Genomic DNA, 18560 nt, shown 5'->3' with positions numbered 1-18560 from the left:
AACTGTTTGAACATGCTGAAGCCTTACCTTCTTCAGGAATCTTACACCATAGGAAAATATATATAGATAAAATGTAAATTTCCACCTGTAAAAGAAGAGAACATAAAACAATTGTGAGAGCAGGTATTTTGCTACATATTTATTTATTTATTGAGATTCAGCCTGGAGCAGGCCTTCCCACCTTTGAGCCACTCTTAAGGCTGACTCGTACTTGTGCGTCAACTCAACGCTGTAACCTACGCAAGTGGCTGACGCGCGTTGTGAACATTTATACTTGTGCGTTGGTTTGTCTGCATCGCTCTGCAATTCGGGTACGTTGCACATGCACACACACCTGCCCGTGCAAGGCTTCATGGTCATGGTAGTCTTTCTCGGGGTAAAGTTTAAAGCAAGCGTCTTTTTTCGTAAAAGCGAAATGTGTCCTCCATAATTTCGGAGGTCTGTAAAGCTTTATGGAAAGCATTGCAGCCAGAGTTCCTTCCCTGCCCTTCAGTCGGCCAATGGGAAGCTATTGCAGCGTAGGAGGAAATGCAATGCTACCAAGCAGACCAATCACAGCTGTTCGGTCTGTGTTGCCGCGACACGTAGTTACATTTTGGGAGAGGTGCGTGTCAGGCTACGGCGTAGAGATCCGCGTAGGCTCTGCGTAGAGTTCGCGGCAACGCTGTACTTACGGCGTTGAGTTGATGCAGAAATATAAATTAGCCTTTAGCCTAATCACAGGAAAATTTACAATGACCAATTAACCTACCAACCGATACGTCCTTGGACTGTGGGTGGAACCCATGCGGTCTCGGGGAGAATGTGCTAACTCTTACAGGGAATGGTGGGAATTGAACCCAGGTCATCTGTACTGTTAAGCGTTGTGCTAACCACTAATGTCTGTGCCACCCCTTTCAACAACTTACAAAATCAATTGCAGTTACATCATAAAAATACTAGCAACTTAAAATAGCTACGATGGCCAAGATTTGCTGAAGAACTAAATTGATGGAAAGAAATCCATACACAAAGGAAGAAGCTTGGCTTTTATATAACATCTTTCATGTTCCATTCGGTGCTTCCCAAAACATTTTACTGCAATGAAGTATTACTTAAGGGTAACCATTCTTGCAATACAGGAAAGGCAGCATTTAATTTATGCATAGTAATCTCCCGCCGATAGCAGTGTGTTAACAAGCAGATAATTGCTTTTTCCTTGCAAATTCAAATACTACATCTTTGCCCAGAAATATTAATAGTTTCTCTTTCTATTGATACTGTCTGTCCTATTGGATGTTTCCAGTAATTTCTCTTTTAATTTCAGATTTCACCATCTGCAGTCGTTTTGATGTTCAATTCTAGTTTTTAAAGCAATGTTGGCTGAGGGATAAGTACTAGCCAGGATATTGCCGATGATTCTCCTTCCCTTCTTTAAATTAGCACTATTGTATCTTAAACATCTATTTCAGAAAGCACGTGGCATGTTGGTTTAGTATTTCATCTGAAAATAGCTCCTGATAGTGTCCACATAGCATCCTGCAGTATTGTACAGTGTCAGTCTAGATATTTATGCATGTCTCTTCAGTGAAATAAATTTTGTGTAAATATATATTAAAAACACCAAACATAATTTTATTAGGCATTTTGTGATGCTGAGCACTGTACAGCAGCAGTGCTTGGAATTTATGTATTGGTACAGTATTTATACATTGGTCGAAGTCCTGCTCGCAATCACACTTATAGAACCTCCCTGTCCTCATGTTTTGATTCATTGATGAAGCTGTAATAGTTACACTTTTCTTTCTAATGAACATAGAAATGGATAACATTAAAATAGAAGTTATATTAACAACTTAATTAAAGATAACTTGTCCACCAATGTTATTATCGTCATTTTCCATCAGCACAAATTTCTTTTTAAGCAAATCAGTCATAAATGTATTGTTTTAAAATAGTGTCATATTGCTACAGCAATATTAATTTCCAAATGTCTTAAATCTAATATCCAATAAAATACAGTGTAAGCTGTGTACATACATCTATTGATGCTTCTGAACACATCTGCAGTGATGTTCCTGGAATCATCGGGTGTTTCGGGTCTTTCAACATCATACAACCTCCTCCAGGTGACCCAGCCGGGGCTGATCAGACCCCAGCTTGTGTCTAGATGGCTAGCTACTTATGACTCCATGGTTCCCTTCTTTTGAGCCACAGCCATCTTGAGGCCCTCTCTGCCACATCGGTGGTACTGCAGATGGCTCTCCTCTTCCTCTCTCTCTCGATGCCCAAAATGCTGAAGGCTCTAACTAAAGAAGCTAGAAATACTTATGTTTACAAAGAATTTAAATGAATCCCAATTCAATTTCTCATCTAGCTGATTCAATTTTGACTGTCTTAAATTATTACTTAAATTCTTTAGCTTCCAGCACTGCAAGCTTGTCTAGCAAGTGTGGCTATTACAGGGAGAAAAACATGTTTTGGATTTTAAGCATGTTTCTAGCTAAGATCCATAGAGAAGATGGAGCACATTTCTGATAATAATGCAAAAGCAGGTATCTATAGAGCAGGGGTTCCCAACCTGGGGTCCGTGTACCCTTTGGTTAGTGGTAGGAGCCCATGGCATAAAAAAGGTTGTTATGAAGCGATTTTTATGCAATTACAACTTGCATGTTCTCCAAGAAGATGGCAACCTTGTTGTGATTTGGAGGCTTGTGTGCCTTAATGACCCGGAGACGTAGCTGGGGGGAGTCAGGGCTTTAGGCTTTGGCTCTTGGCAGGGTCACCTGTGTCAAACAGGTCAAAGAGTAGAGGCCTGACTAAGAGTTCTCCATGGGTCATCCAGGCTTTGGCGTTCACTTCAGGGCTAACAATCCTAACTGGTAAAACAAAATTGTTACGGAAACGTCAATGAAGAACCCTACGTCTGGATGCCATGGTATTCCCGAGTCTCCAGCAGGGACTTCCATGGTTGACAGTAGATAAAACTGAGGGGAAGCTACGAACACAATGTACCCAGCTCCTGAACACAGTCAGAGATGGAGGACCTTCATTGCTGTTCCAGACGCTAGTGGTGTAATGGCCAGTAAATATAACTTGCGCGTGGTTGCTGTTGTTGTTCCTTTCCACAATTTGTGGTGCATTGGGTGGCACCCTTGCCATTTCTCAATGCTCTGAAATGAACCCAGCACAGGTGGAAAGCACACAAGAAGCCGGCCGTATTTAAACCTAGGACCACCTGCCTCGAAGTCCGGTGAAGATCCCACACCGGCTATCTTGCATGGGGATAGCTGTTTTAATACATTTAAATGCAAATTGTTCAAAAAAGGAAATTTCACTTTTACTACATTGCACATTTTTTATTTTGAAATTTGTCATTGCCAAATGGATATGGGAACCTATTTATCTTATTATGAAACCTGGACTTGAATAAATAGTTCATAAACAAACTTACAAAAACAGGTGTAATCACAGTCACAATATTAAATGTATTCTATTGATAGGTTGGAAACACATTTGGAAGCTAAAATATATGTGATCCCTGAAGTAAAATGGTAGAAAAGCTTTTGTGCAAAAAGTAGTAACATTTCAAAAACAACCTTTAACTCAAGGGTTTTATTTTTATATTAAAAGCACAGGAAACTAGATTGAAACTGATGCCAACCTGTTGGTCCCCTGTGGACAACTCAACATGGTTCCTTCATTCATATGTATACAGTCATCATTTCTATCTAAAACGGCTTGCAGGCAAATATCAGTCAGTTTCAATGAGACAATTAAAACAAGTGTCATTATATCCCAGCAGCGGCTAATGTTTGTTTCTCATTTATAGCCTGATTTGCAATCAAATCACACTCTTATTAAGAGCACAGAGCTGAATATGCTTGCAAGCAATGTGCCTGGCAATTGCAAGGTACTTTGGGATCCAAATGTGGAACAAAAGTACACTGAAGAGCTACATTTACCTGTTAAGCTAGAAAGTAATTGTTTATTATTATCAATAAATATGCTTGCTATTGAAATTAATCTTCAGTTTCTCAAAACTGGAAAGTCATGAATCTAATCAATGGCCCCAGCACCAACCCAAGCTGCGTGCATTCAGAGGACGAGGTAAGACCGTGTCAGAGTCCCATCACCATCATGTGTCATGTCGTTATGACATGGGCGATTATGTTCTATGACAAATTCTTTAACAGATGTGGTTTGCCATTACCTTCTTCTGGGCAGTGTCTTTGCAAGACAGGCAACCCCAGCCATTATCGATATTCTTCAGAGATTGTCTGCCTGGTGTCTGTGGTCGTGTAACCAGGTCTTGTGATGTGCACCAGCTGCTCATATGACCATCCACCACCTGCTCCCATGGCTTCATGTGACCTTGATCGGTGGGGGGGGGGTAGCTCTGTAGGTGCTACACCTTGCCCAAGGATGACCTACAGGCTAATGGACGGAAGGAGTGTCTTACACCTCCTTTGGTAGAGACATATCTCCACCTTGCCACCTTGTACCAACCCTCTTCTAATCTATTCAACTACTCCAAGGACACTGTTCAACCTTTGTCTTTTCCAGACCAGAGGTAAGATCATTGAGTTACAGTCCATGGATAACACTTGCATTCAGTGTATGTAAATTCTTAGACAGAGATCTAAGTCGTTATTAACTCTGTTAACAAAGCACAGAAAGGAATGGTCTTACAAAAACTTCTCAAAAGTAATGGTCCTAACAGCAAGACTCTGGAAAATGAAGATAATATTCTACATGTCAGGTTCTAGCTTTCAGAGAAGGCAGAATCTGAAGGCAAAGTTCAGCATAACATCAGGGTACTCTTTCTGTTCAATATTCTGAGTACTGAGACCCTGATCACACGCCACTATCTCTTGTGAGTACATACCTAACAGGATTCTGAAAACAGGCACTCTATTCTAATCTTTTTTACAACACCAGGACAGTAAAGGTCTTCTTTTAACTGTCCTCACCAACTCACTGCAATCTTTGACCCTGGATTTCCCTCAGTAAATATAGTACTCTGCAAAAGTCTAAGGCACCGTATATATAACTAGGGTGCCTAAGATTTTTGCACAGTACTGTATGTGTCATCGTGAAGCAGACAGCAAGTTCGTAAATCTGGTGGGAGCAAAGGGTGCTGGGACTGGTAAAGGTGGAGCACAATGGCAGGGGTGTGGGACAGGTGGCAAAGGAACAGTAGGGGCGGGGGCTGGCACGGGTGCAAACACACCCAACCCTAAGACACCAGGCAAGGTCATTTGATTCCAAACAATTGGTTGATTGATTGATTGATTGATTATTAATTAATTATTGAGATGCAGAACGGACAGGCTTTTCTGGCCCTTCAAGCCATGCTGCCCAGTAATCCCCAATTTAACCCTAGCCTAATCACAGGACAATTTGCAATGACCAATTAACCTACCAACCGGTACATCTTTGTACTGTGGGAGGAAACCGGAGCAGTGGGAGGAAACAGACGCGTTCATGTGGAGAATGTACAAACTCCTTACGGGCAGCGGCGGGAATTGAATCTGGTTCGCTGGTACTATAAAGTGTTGTGCTAACTGCTACACTACCGTGCTGCTCCCTTACAGAATATCTCTCTGGTGATTGCTGCTCCCTCCCCTCTCCCTTCCCCTTTTCCCAACCAGGATTCCCCTCTCCCTGTCCCCTTCCCACTCTCAGCCCCCAATAGAGACCCGTATCAGAATCAGGTTTATCATCACTCATTTATGGCATAAAATTTTTTTTATTATGGCTGCACTCCAGCGCAATATATAAAATTACACAGCACTGTGCATAAGTCTTAGGCACATATATATAGCTAGGATAACTAAGACTTTTTCACAGTACTGTATGAAAGATCTCGGAAAGACCATGAGTATTGTGAGTCTCTAAGTTATGAACAATGAGATAATAGACAATAGACAATAGGTACAGGAGTAGGCCATTCAGCCCTTCAAGCCAGCACCACCATTCACTGTGATCATGGCTGATCATCCACAATCAGTACCCCATTCCTGCCTTCTCCCCATATCCCTTCACTCCACTAGCTTTAAGAGCTCTATCTAACTCTTTCTTGAAAGAATCCAGAGAATTGGCCTCCAGAGATGGTCCCTAGTAGCTCTTTTTTTTTAATGTGCTCCTGTTTAACAATGCAATTATTGTTAGAGTTTCTATAGTTTATGCTATGGAAGAATCAATGAATTCTTTCCTTTGTTAGTCTTTGCTTTCACTCAATCTAATTCTACATCTTGATCAGCTGAGCCAAAGTCATTTCTCTCAATCGGCCTGAACTTGTTAACTTTATGATTAATATAATTTGGGCCTATTGCCAGTGTCTTCGATGTTGTTGGCCCAACATACACAATGTTGTGAAATGCCTGTCGTGGTTGCTGTGGCAACTATACTGTTTGTTTGTTATGCGCCGTGTTGTATGACATGGGTGATCATGGTCTTTCTTGGCAAATTTTTCGACAGAAGCGGTTTGCAATTGTCTTCTTCTGGGCAGTGTCTTAACAAGACCAGTGACCCTAGCCATTATCAATACTCCTCAGAGATTGTCTGCATGGCGTGAGTGGTCACATAGCCAGGACCTATGATATGCACCAGCCGCTCATACAACCATCCATCACCTGTTCCCATGGCTTCATGTGACCCTGATTGGGGGTGGTGGGGGGGGGGGGAGTGGCTAAGCAGGTGCTGTATCTTGCCCAAGGGTGATCTGCAGGCTAACAGAGGGAAGGAGCGCTTCACACCTCCTTTATACAGACATATCTCTACCCCACCACCCATTTGGCCAGTGAAAGGAACATACTGTAGTGAGAATGTAGAATGGATTTGGGTGACTATCAGCAAATGTAGGTATGTATTGGGTTCTGAGATGAACAATCCAGGAGTGATACATTGTAAGGGTGTTGCAAACCATGTGAATATCAGGTAAAATTTATGATTGGTGGAGTTTATTCTAAGGTGAGCAATAAGACTTTGAAGGAAGAGCAGTCTGTGAGTGTAGTGGACAAGATCTGACGATGCTGTCACTGACCTTGATCACCAATCCTCCATTACTCTGCAGCCAGGTACTGGAACTGTACATGCAAGGTAAAATGACAATAACTGAGAGGGACGATCAAACAAGAGAAAATCTGCAGATGCTGGAAATCCAAGTAGTACACACAGAATGCTGGAGGAACTCAGCAGGCCAGGCAGCATCTATGGAAAAGAGTAAACAGTTGATGTTTTGGGCCGAGACCTTTCAACCAATCCTGATGAAGGAAGTCGGCCCAAACCGTCGATTGCTTACTCTTTTCCATAGATGCTGCCTGGCCTGCTGAGTTCCTCCAGAGTTCTGTGTTTATTACTGAGGGGGAAGATGCTGCCTGGCCTGTTGAGTTCCTCCAGCGTTCTGTGTTTATTACTGAGGGGGAAGATGCTGCCTGGCCTGCTGAGTTCCTCCAGCGTTCTGTGTTTATTACTGAGGGGCAAGATGCTGCCTGGCCTGCTGAGTTCCTCCAGAGTTCTGTGTTTATTACTGAGGGGGAAGATGCTGCCTGGCCTGCTGAGTTCCTCCAGCGTTCTGTGTTTATTACTGAGAGGGAAAATGCAAGCAAAGACTAAGGCAGAGGAGAACAATTTTAAAATACTGAGACGCTTGAAGTACAATTTATGACAACATAACTGTTGACAGGTCATATTCTTCATGGAGGTCGGTCACCAGTGGTGTGCCTCAGGGATCTGTTCTGGGACCCTTACTCTTTGTGATTTTTATAAATGACCTGGATGAGGAAGTGGAGGGATGGGTTAGTAAATTTGCTGATGACACAAAGGTTGGGGGTGTTGTGGATTGTGCGGAGGGCTGTCAGAGGTTACAGCGCGACATTGATAGGATGCAAAACTGGGCTGAGCAGTGGCAGATGGAGTTCAACCCAGTTAAGTGTGAAGTGGTTCATTTTGGTAGGTCAAATATGATGGCAGGATATAGAATTAATGGTAAGACTCTTGGCAGTGTGGAGGATCAGAGGGATCTTGGGGTCCGAGTCCATAGGACACTCAAAGCAGCTACACAGGTTGACTCTGTGGTTAAGAAGGCATACGGTGCATTGGCCTTCATCAATCGTGGAATTGAATTTAGGAGCCAAGAGGTCATGTTGCAGCTATATAGGGCCCTGGTCAGACCCCACTTGGAGTACTGTGCTCACTTCTGGTCACCTCACTACAGGAAGGATGTGGAAACCATAGAAAGGGTGCAGAGGAGATTTACAAGGATGTTGCCTGGATTGGGGAGCATGCCTTATCAGAATAGGTTGAGTGAACTCAGCCCTTTCTCCTTGGAGCGCAGGATGAGAGGTGACCTGATAGAGGTGTATAAAATGGTGAGAGGCATTGATCACATGGATAGTCAGAGACTTTTTCCCAGGGCTGAAATAGTTGCCACAAGAGGACACAGGTTTAAGGTGTTGGGGAGTAGGTACAGGGGAGATATCAGGGGTAAGTTTTTTACTCAGAGAGTGGTGAATGTGTGGACTGGGCTGCCAGCAATGGCGGTGGAGGCCAATACAATAGGGTCTTTTAAGAGACTTTTGGATAGGTACATGGAGCTTAGAAAAATAGGGGGCTATGAGTAAGCCTAGTAATTTCTAAAGTAGGGACAGGTTTGGCACAACTTTGAGGGCCGAAGGGCCTGTATTGTGCTGTAGGTTTTCTACGTTTCTATGTTTCCTTAGCAACCAAGAGATTTAGGAAATGTTTTTACCAACATCTACAAAAAAAACAGCAGAGTAAGTGAGTCAAGAGGTATGATTAGATATATAAACAGAGCAAGTTTACAGATAATCCAATCGCAAACACGAGAAAATCTGCAGATACTGGAAATCAAAGCCACACACAAAAAGGGCTGCAGGAACTCAGCAGGCCAGGCAGCATCTATGGAAAAGAGTACAGCAGATGTTTTGGTCTGAGACCCTTCGGCAGGACTGTTTACAGATGCTGATTACCTCCCTCATGGTTCCGCCTCCTTCTACTACCCATTGTGCTTTCCCATATTCCTTCTTCACCTTTCCTGCCTATCACCTCCCTGCTTCCCTTCCCCCACCCCTTTATCTTTCCCCTTACTGGTTTTTCACCTGGAATCTACCAGCCTTCTCCTTCCCACTCTCCCTTCTTTATAGGGACTCTGCCCCTTCCCTCTACAGTTCTGACGAAGGGTTCCGGCCCAAAACGTTGACTAATCGTTTCCACGGATGCTGCCTGACCTGCTGAGTTCCTCCAGCGTGTTGTGAGTGTTGCTTAGATCCCAGCATCTGCAGAGTATTTTGTGAACACAGACAAGGTGCTGGAAGAACTCAGCAGGTCAGGCAGTATCTATGGAAATAAATAAACATTCGATGTTTTGGATTGAGACCTTTCATCAGGACTGGAAAGGAAGGGGGAAATGCCAGAATAAAAAGGTGGGGGAAGGGGAAAGAGGCTAGCTGGTAGGTGAATTCAGGTGGGTACTAAAGGGAATGTACTGGAAAAGAAGGAATCTGATAGGAGAGGAGCTTGGACAATAGGAGAAAGGGACGAAGGAGGAGACCCAGAGGAAGTGATAGGCAGGTGAGAAGAAGTAAAAGGTCAGAGTTTGGAATAGAGGAAAGGGTGGTGGTGGGAGAAATCAATGTTCATGCCATCAGGTTGGAGGCTACCCAGATGGAATATAATGTGTTGATCCTCCACCCTGAGGGTGGCCTCATCTTGGCACAATAGGAGGCCATGGATCAACATGTCAGAACAGGAATGCAAATCAGAATTAAAATGTTTGGACACCGGGAAGTTCTGCTTGTGCTGGATGAAGCAGATGTGCTTGACAAGTGCACCCCCAATTTGCAACCAATGTGGAGGAGGACGATCGGGAGCAGCAGATACAATAGATAACCCCAGCAGTTTTGCAGGTGACGTGTTACTTCATCTGGAAGTACTGCTTGTGGCACTGAAATGAGGTGAGGGAGGAGGTGAATGGGCAGGTGTAGCACTTGGGCCGTTTTCAATGATAAGGGCTGGGAGGGACATTTATGGGGAGGGACAAATGGGCAAGGGAATTGTGGAGGGAGTGATCCCTCCTGAAAGCAGAGAGGAATGGAGAGGTAAAGGTATGTTTAGTGGTCGGATCCCTCTGGAGATGGCGGAAGTTGTAGAGGATAATGTTTTGGATGTAGAGACTGATAGGGTGGTAGGTAAGAACAAGAGGAACTCTATCACTGATAAGGCAGTGGGAAGATGGGGTGAGGGTGGATGTCCAGGAAATGGAGGAGAAATGGGTGAGGGCAACATCAATAATCGAGGGAGGGAAACCCCGCTCTTTGAAAGAGGTGGTCTATAAAAATGCATCGGAAGTGCTGTATTTTGTAGTTAAGAACATCTGCAACCCAAGGCCTTTCTAAGGAGGACTAAACACTAATTTTGTTTTCACAGCCAAGATACGACTCCTGGTTTTATCAGCTGTCAATAAAAAGAAACAGCAGACTTTGGTTCATTTACCTTGTAGATGGCATGACTTCAGCAAAATTTATGTGTGATTGATGAAGAGAAGATCATTCAGGAAAGAGTATTTTCAATAGCAGTTGGAGAAACAATCAACCTGATACTGATGCAGTGTAACAGATCTGCTCATGAGGGACAGACAGAGAAAGAGAACAAACAAATGTTACTGTCGTCTTTGACAGCCCTTTGGGTTCTGACATGTCTGTTGAGGCCACTGTAGGAAGGGCAGACTGATGGGGTAGGCTGTCAGGTTGCCAACTGACGGTACACCCTTTCCACAGTTTATGCAGAGCTACCGTATGTTCAGAACACATGGAATTGAGGTTCTAAGTGTCATGTCAAATGCTCCTTGTCTGCTTTGTGTAGTCATAGCCCAAGGACTCCAAAGAGACAGTAGAATTGTTGTATTTTTCTTAGAGAATTTCAGCAAGTCCCTGAACCAATCGATCTGCTCACCTGATAATCCCTTCCACGACAACACAGAATAAAGTGCTTGTTTTCAGCAGCTGGAGATAGGCAAGCAAACAAAGCTAATGGGGCTTTCATGACAACAGGGCAAGAGAAGGGAAAGAGTAAAATAAAAGGACAACATCCAAATTTCTCAAACATTTCCAAGGTATAGATCAATTTACATTATCCTCTTTTTTTCACGCCAAAGGCAAAAGTGGTGACACTACCAAAAGTCCTGTTCATTTCCCACTTGCAAATAAATAGGTATTTGTTCTAATATTCTATTAACCTTAATGTGATAAATCAACACATCAAATTGTTCAAATGTCTAAAAGGAAGTAATAGTAGCAGAAACTGTTCCTGCTAATCTGTGTGGGTGCGCGCCGCCCAGTAACTAAAATGCTCCCACGCACTAAGCCTTTGTTGCCATGCAGCTGGAATTTTCTTTTACATCATGTTAATATAATTTTGTAGGTATTCTAATATAATTTTACAAATCTATGTTAATATAGATATCAAAATTATATTAGCATAATTTAAAAATTAATAATGTGTTAATGAATATAATCCATACATTTTCTAAATATAAACACACCACAACTTTTACTTCAAAACATTTTAGAGCTTCAATATATTTGCACTGTTGTGTTTCAAGTTACAACATTGTTACAAATTGTAACAATAAACACAGAATGGAAGTTGGCATACTATGAATGAACACCAATGCCGTCCAGTCATTCATGGTATGCATATCACAAAAAAATTTTTAAAATGCCACGCAGTTTTCAGGCCATGTAAAAATTTCTTGCTTAGAGCAATGGTTGGTCTGCACAGCTGTAAAAAAATGAGATGGAATGTTGTAAATAAACAAACTATTTTAATTGAACTTAATAGAACTTATAGGTTGCAGTACGCTTTCAAATCACAAGATGCAGCTGTGTGAACGACAACCTCTCAATATTGAAATTGAGCATAGCAGGAAACCATTTGAAATATGTGGTCATAAAAGATTACTATTTATTCACTGGCCAGGTCCTCAATATGTACAGTTGTGTACTTGCAGATTTATATCTCCTCAAACAAGTTTAAAAAAAAGACTGAGGCTGCAGATAACAAATCAGAAGATAATGAAGTATAAATAAATCACATGGCAAAATTAAGTGGGGTTAATCTAAGACCCATTATGGAGACTGCCTTAGGTTAAAAAATAAGCATTTCAATGCAAAAAGGGTAATGGAAATGGAAAAAGAGCCATTTAGCTGCACAGAAGTCAGGGATGGGTGGTGGGGCTATGAGAACAGGGTAGTTGGAATAACTTGAGGATAAAGGATGAGATTAAACCATCACAACATAAGACATAGGAGCAGAATTAGGCCATTCAGCCTACTGAGTCTGCTCTGTCATTTCATCCACCATTTTCCTCTCAATCCCATTCCCCTGCCTTCTCCCCATAAGCTTTCACATCCTGACTAATCAAGAACTGATCAACCTCCGTCTTAAATACACTCAGTGACCTGGCCTCCACAGCCACCTGTGGCAATGAATTCCACAGATTCACCATCCTCTGTCTAAATAAATTCCTCCTCATCTCCATTCTAAGTGGACATTACTCTATTCTGAGGTTGTGACAACTGGTCCTACACTGCCCTACTATAGGAAACACCCTCTCTGTCCAGGCCTTTCAACATTCAATATGTTTCAATGAGATCCCCCTCATTCTTCTGAATTCCAGTGAGTACAGGCCCAGGACCATCGATTGCTCCTCATACGATAAGCCTTTCATTTCCAGAATAATTTTGTGATCATCCCTTGCCTCAGCACTACCTGCCCTTTCACCTATCTTGGTAATGTCTGTAAACTTGGCCACAAAACCATCAATTCTATCACCCAAATCATTGACATACAACGTAAAAAGAGGTGGTCCCAACACAGAGCCCTGTGGAACACCACTAGTCACCAGTAGCCAGTCAGAAAATACTGCATCCGGTGCTACAAACAGTCCTTCCAGGTGAGGCAACACTTCACCTGTGAGTCGACTGGGGTGATATACTGCGTCCGGTGCTCCCGATGTGGCCTTTTATATATTGCCGAGACCCGACACAGACTGGGAGACCGCTTTGCTGAACATCTATGCTCTGTCCGCCACAGAAAGCAGGATCTCCCAGTGGCCACACATTTTAATTCCACATCCCATTCCCATTCTGACATGTCTATCCACGGCCTCCTCTACTGTAAAGATGAAGCCACACTCAGGTTGGAGGAACAACACCTTATATTCCGTCTGGGTAGCCTCCAACCTGATGGCATGAACATCGACTTCTCTAACTTCCGCTAAGGCCCCACCTCCCCCTCGTACCCCATCTGTTACTTATTTTTATGCACACATTCTTTCTCTCACTCTCCTTTTTCTCCCTCTGTCCCTCTGAATATACCTCTTGCCCATCCTCTGGGTCCTCCCCCACCTCCTTGTCTTTCTTCCCGGACCTCCTGTCCCATGATCCTCTCGTATCCCTTTTGCTTATCACCTGTCCAGCTCTTGGCTCTATCCCTCCCCCTCCTGTCTTCTCCTATCATTTTGGATCTCCTCCTCCCCCTCCAACTTTCAAATCCCTTACTCACTCTTCCTTCAGTTAGTCCTGACGAAGGGTCTCGGCCTGAAACGTCAACTGCACCTCTTCCTACAGATGCTGCCTGGCCTGCTGCGTCCACCAGCAACTTTAATGTGTGTTGCTCCCTTTATTCCCATGCTTTGCCTCCTGACAATCAGGCAATGCCCTATCCATGCTAGTATCTTTCCTGTAATACCATTAGCTCTTACCTTGTTCAGCAGCCTCATGAGCAGCATGTTGTCAAAAGCCTTCTGAAAGTCCAAGTACACAACATCCACTCATTTCCTTAGTCTACCCTGCTTGTTGTGTTTCAAATAATTCCAATAGATTTGTCAGGCAAGATGTTCCATTAAGGAAACTATGGGGACTATTATGCCATCTGCCCCCAAGTATCCTGAAACCAAATCCTTAACGATTGACTCCAACTTCTTCCCACCCATTGAAGTCAGGCTAACTGGTCTATAATTTCTTTTTTTCTGCCTTTCCCAGTCCTCCGGAACAATGCCGGAAGTTATTGATTCTTGAAAGATCATTACTAATGCCTCCATAATCTCTTTATCTACTACTTTAAGGTGTAGTTCATCTGGTTCTGGTGACTTACAGTATCTACCTTCAGACCTTTCAGCATCCCAAGTACCTTTTCCCTAGAAATAGTAACTTCTACTCCCTGACATTCTCAAACTTCTGGCATACTGCCCGTGTATTTCACAGTGAAGACTGATGCAAAATACAGGTTCAGTTTATCTGCTGTATCCTTGTCCCCGGTTACTACAGTAGCTCTCCAGCATCATTTTCCAGCGATCTGAAACTGACACTCACCTTTCTTTTACTCTTTATATATCTGAAAAAAAAACTTTTGATGTCCTCTTTGATATTATTAGCTAGCTTAACTTAGTATTTCATCTTTTCCTTCCTTATGGTCTTTTTAGTTGCCTCCTGTTGGTTTTTAAAAGCTTTCCTATCCACTAACTCTCCACAAATTTTTACTCTACTATATGCCCTCTCTTTACGGACTTGGCCTCCACCACAGTCTGCGGCAGAGCATTCCACAGGTTTACTACTCTCTGGATGAAAAAAATGCCTCCTTACCTCTGCTCTAAAGGGTCACCCTTCAATTTTGAGGCTATGCTGTCTAGTTCTGAATACCCCCACTATAGATAAACATCCTCTTCACATCCACCCTATCCAGTCCTTCCAACATTCAGTAGGTTTCATTGAGATCCCCCTGCATTCTTCTAAATTACAGTGAGTACAGGTCCAAAGCTGCCAAACACTCCTCATATGTTAACCCCTTCATTCCTGGAATCATCCTTGTGATCCTCCTCTGGACTCTCTCCAATAACAACACATCGTCGTGAGATATGGGATCCAAAACTGTTGACAATACTCTAAGTGCGCTCTGACTAGTGTCTTATAATGGCTCAGCATTACCTCCATGCTTTTATATTCAATTCCCCTTGAAATAAATGCCAACATTGCATTTTCCTTCTTTACCACAGACTCAACTTGTGAATCAATTTTCTGGGAGTCTTGCATGAGAACTCCTAGGTCCCTCTGCACCTTTGATGTTTGAACCTTCTCCCCATTTAGGTAACAGTCCGTACTATTGTTCCTTTTACCAAAATGCATTATTATACATTTCCCAACACTTTATTCCATCTGCTACTTTTTTTGCCCATTCCTCCAATTTGTCTAAGCCCTGCTGCAATTGCATTGCTTCCTCAACACTACCTACCCCAACACCTATCTTTATATTATCTGCACACTTTGCCACTAAACTATTAACTCCATTATCTAAATCATTGACAAACAATGTGAAAAACAGCGTCCCAATACTGACTCCTGAGGAACACCACTAGTCACGGGCAGCCAACCAGAAAAGGCCCCTTTTGTTCCCACTCGCTGCCTCCTGCTAGTCAGCCATTCCTTTATCCATGCCAGTATCTTTCCTGTAATGCCATAGGATTTTACCTTGATAAGCAGTCTCATGTGTGGCACCTTATCAAACTACTACTATGTCGACTACTACTACTATTCAAACCTCTTCTGAAAATCCAAGTAAATATTATTCTTTGCCTCTCCTTCGTCCACCCTGTTTGTTACTTCCTCGAAGAACTCCAACAGATTTGACAGGCAAGGTTTTCCTTTACAGAAACTATGCTGACTTTGACTTATTTTATCATCAGTCTCCAAGTACCTTGAAACCTCATCTTTAATAATAGACTCCAGCACTTTTCCAATCACTGAGGTTGGGCAAACTGGCCTATAATTTCCTTTCTTTTGCCTCCCTCCCTTCTTAGAGTGGAGTGACATTTGCAATCTTCCAGAGCCAGAATCAATTGATTCTTGAAATATCATGACCAATGCATCTGTTATCTCTTCAGCAACCTCTCTCAGGACTCTGGGATGTAGTCCATCTGGCCCAGGTGACTCATCCACCTTAAGACCTTTGAGTTTGCACTTTTTTTCTTTGTAATAGCAATGGCATTCACTCATGCTCCCCGACACTCATGGACCTTCAGCACACTGCTAGTGTCTTCCATAGTGAAGACAGATGCAAAGTACCTATTAAGTTCATCTGCCATATCTTTGTCCACAAATACTACCTCACCAACACCATTTTCCAGTGGTCCAATATCAACTCTCACCTCCCTTTTATGCTTTATAGAACTGAAAAAAACTTCTATTATCCTGCTTTAAATTTTTGGGTCATCAGCCCTCATATTTCATTTTTTCTCTTCTTATAGCTTTTTTAGTTGCCTTTTGTTGGATTTAAAAAAAATTCAAAATTATCCAACATCCTACTCCCTTTTGCTACATTAGATTATTTTTTTTATAGATTATGAAGACACACAGTCCTCTTTTATTGTCATTTAGTAACGCATGCATTAAGAAATGATACAATATTTCCTCCGGTGTGATATCACAAAACACAGGACAGACCAAGACTGAAAAAACTAACAAAACCACATAATTATAACATATAGTTACAACAGTGCAACAATACCATAACTTGATGAAGAAGTCCATGAGCACAGTAAAAAGTTCAGTCTCTCAAATGTCCCACATCTCACGCAGACGGGAGAAGGAAGCAAAACTCTCCCTGCCACGCCCGACCACAGTCCAACTCTGAGTCATCCGAAAACTTCGAGCCTCCGATCAGCTCTCCGACACCGGGTACTAAGCGCCATCTCTGTCCGAACGATTCAACCTCAGTCTCGGTCGCCAACAGCAAGGCCTTCCCTCTGGAAGATTCCCGACCGCGCAGTAACAACAGCAGCGAACTGGCATTTCAGAAATTTCTCCAGATATTTCTCTGTGCTTTCACATCAGTTTCCATCAAATCAGAATTGTCCACGGCCCCTATTTAACGGATACGATATCATTTTTCACTGGAGGGTTATATGTGCTTTCCTTAGTTTTTATGCAGTCCTTAACTTCCTTTGTCAGGCACGGTTGCTTACCCCTGTCATTTGAGAACTTCTTCCTCTGTGGGATATATCTATCCTGCGCCTTGTGACCTATTCTCAGAAACTTCAGCTATCTCTACTCTGCCATCATCCCTGCCAGTATCCTCCTCCAATCCACCTGGGCAAGCTCCTCTCTTATGCCTCTGTATTTCCCTTTGTTCCTTTGCAATACTGATACATGTGAGTTATGCTTCTCCCTCTCAAAGTGCATATGAATTGAATTATATTATTATCACTGTCTCCTAAGGGTTCCTTTACATTAAGCTCCCTAATAAGATCTTGGTTATTATACAACACCCAAACTAAGATAGCCTTTCCCTGAGTAGGCTCAAGCAAAACCTGCTCTAAAAAGCCACCTCATAGGCATTCAACAAATTCCCTCTCTTCTGATCTGAAACCAACCTGATTTTCCCAATCCCCTTGCATATTAAAGTCCCTCATTACAATTGAGTCATTCTGCTTATTACATGCCTTTTCCAGCTCCCTTTACAATCTCAATCCCACATCTTGGCTACTATTTGGAGGCCTATATATGATTCCCATGATGGGTTCTTTTCACCCTTGCAGTTTCTAAATTCCACCCACAAAGATTCAATATTCTCTGACCCTATGTCACCTCTTTCTAAATACGTAATTCCATCTCTTACCAACAGAACCACACCACCACCTGTGCCTTCCTGCCTGTCTTTCAATACAAAGTATATCATTTGATGTTAGGCTCCCAGCCATGACCTTCTTTCAGGCACCACTCAGTGATGCCCACAATGTCATACCGACCAATCTCTAATTGCGCCTTGAGTTTGTCCACCTTATTCCCACTACTATGTGCATTTAAATAGTCCACCTTATTCCCACTACTATGTGCATTTAAATACCCTCAGTACTGTATTCTTCACCCTTTTGAATTTTGCCTCTGTGGTACAATTTAACTCTTTGCTCGGTTTGTATTTATACCCAATCATTGGCTTGTCCTTCCTTACATTCATATTACAGCCACTTGTAAACCTGTTGGCTCATCCTCTGCTCTATCACCCTTGTTATCATCCCCCTGATATATTAGTTTACACCACTCCCAACATCTCTGATAAATCTGTCCACAGGAATATTGGTACTCCTCACATTCAAGTGCAACCCATCCCTTTTGTACAGGTCCCTCCTGCCCAAGAAGAGGTCCCAATTATCCAGAAATCTGAATCCTGCCCCCTGCTGCAGTTCTTAAGCCATGCATTTATCTGCCATCTCATTCTATTCCTCTCCTCACTGTTGCATCATCCTACTTTTAGAATACTTCCTTTTTGGGACGTATCTATCTTGTACCTTCTGAACTGATCCCAGAAACTTAAGCCATTGCTGCTATGCTGTCATCTCTTCCAACCAACATTACCAATCAACTCTCATGTCTCTGTAATTCCCTTTACTCCGCTGTAATACTGATACATTTCACCTTAGCTTCCCCCTCTCAAAAAGCAGGCTGAATTCTATCATATTATGATCACCGCTTCCAAAGGGTTCCTTTACCTTAAGCTCCTCT

At 42.6% G+C, this 18560-nt stretch overlaps 1 protein-coding gene across 4 annotated transcripts in view; it reads right to left on the bottom strand.

The window, feature by feature from the left end:
* The window catches only part of LOC140199642 (ceramide synthase 6-like), a 311186-nt gene that overhangs the window by 164061 nt on the left and 128565 nt on the right, over window positions 1–18560 (bottom strand). For all 4 annotated transcript variants that reach the window (XM_072262067.1, XM_072262065.1, XM_072262066.1 and 1 more), the window contains exon 4: window positions 28–85. In XM_072262067.1, the coding sequence (XP_072118168.1) occupies window positions 28–85 (58 nt within the window). The remainder of the gene's footprint in view (window positions 1–27; window positions 86–18560) is intronic.

The sequence above is a fragment of the Mobula birostris genome, chromosome 6, assembly GCF_030028105.1.
Source record: "Mobula birostris isolate sMobBir1 chromosome 6, sMobBir1.hap1, whole genome shotgun sequence".
Classification (NCBI taxonomy): Eukaryota; Metazoa; Chordata; class Chondrichthyes; order Myliobatiformes; family Myliobatidae; genus Mobula; species Mobula birostris.
Note: the sequence above shows the minus strand (reverse complement) of the source record. Positions and strands in the feature narration are given on the sequence as shown.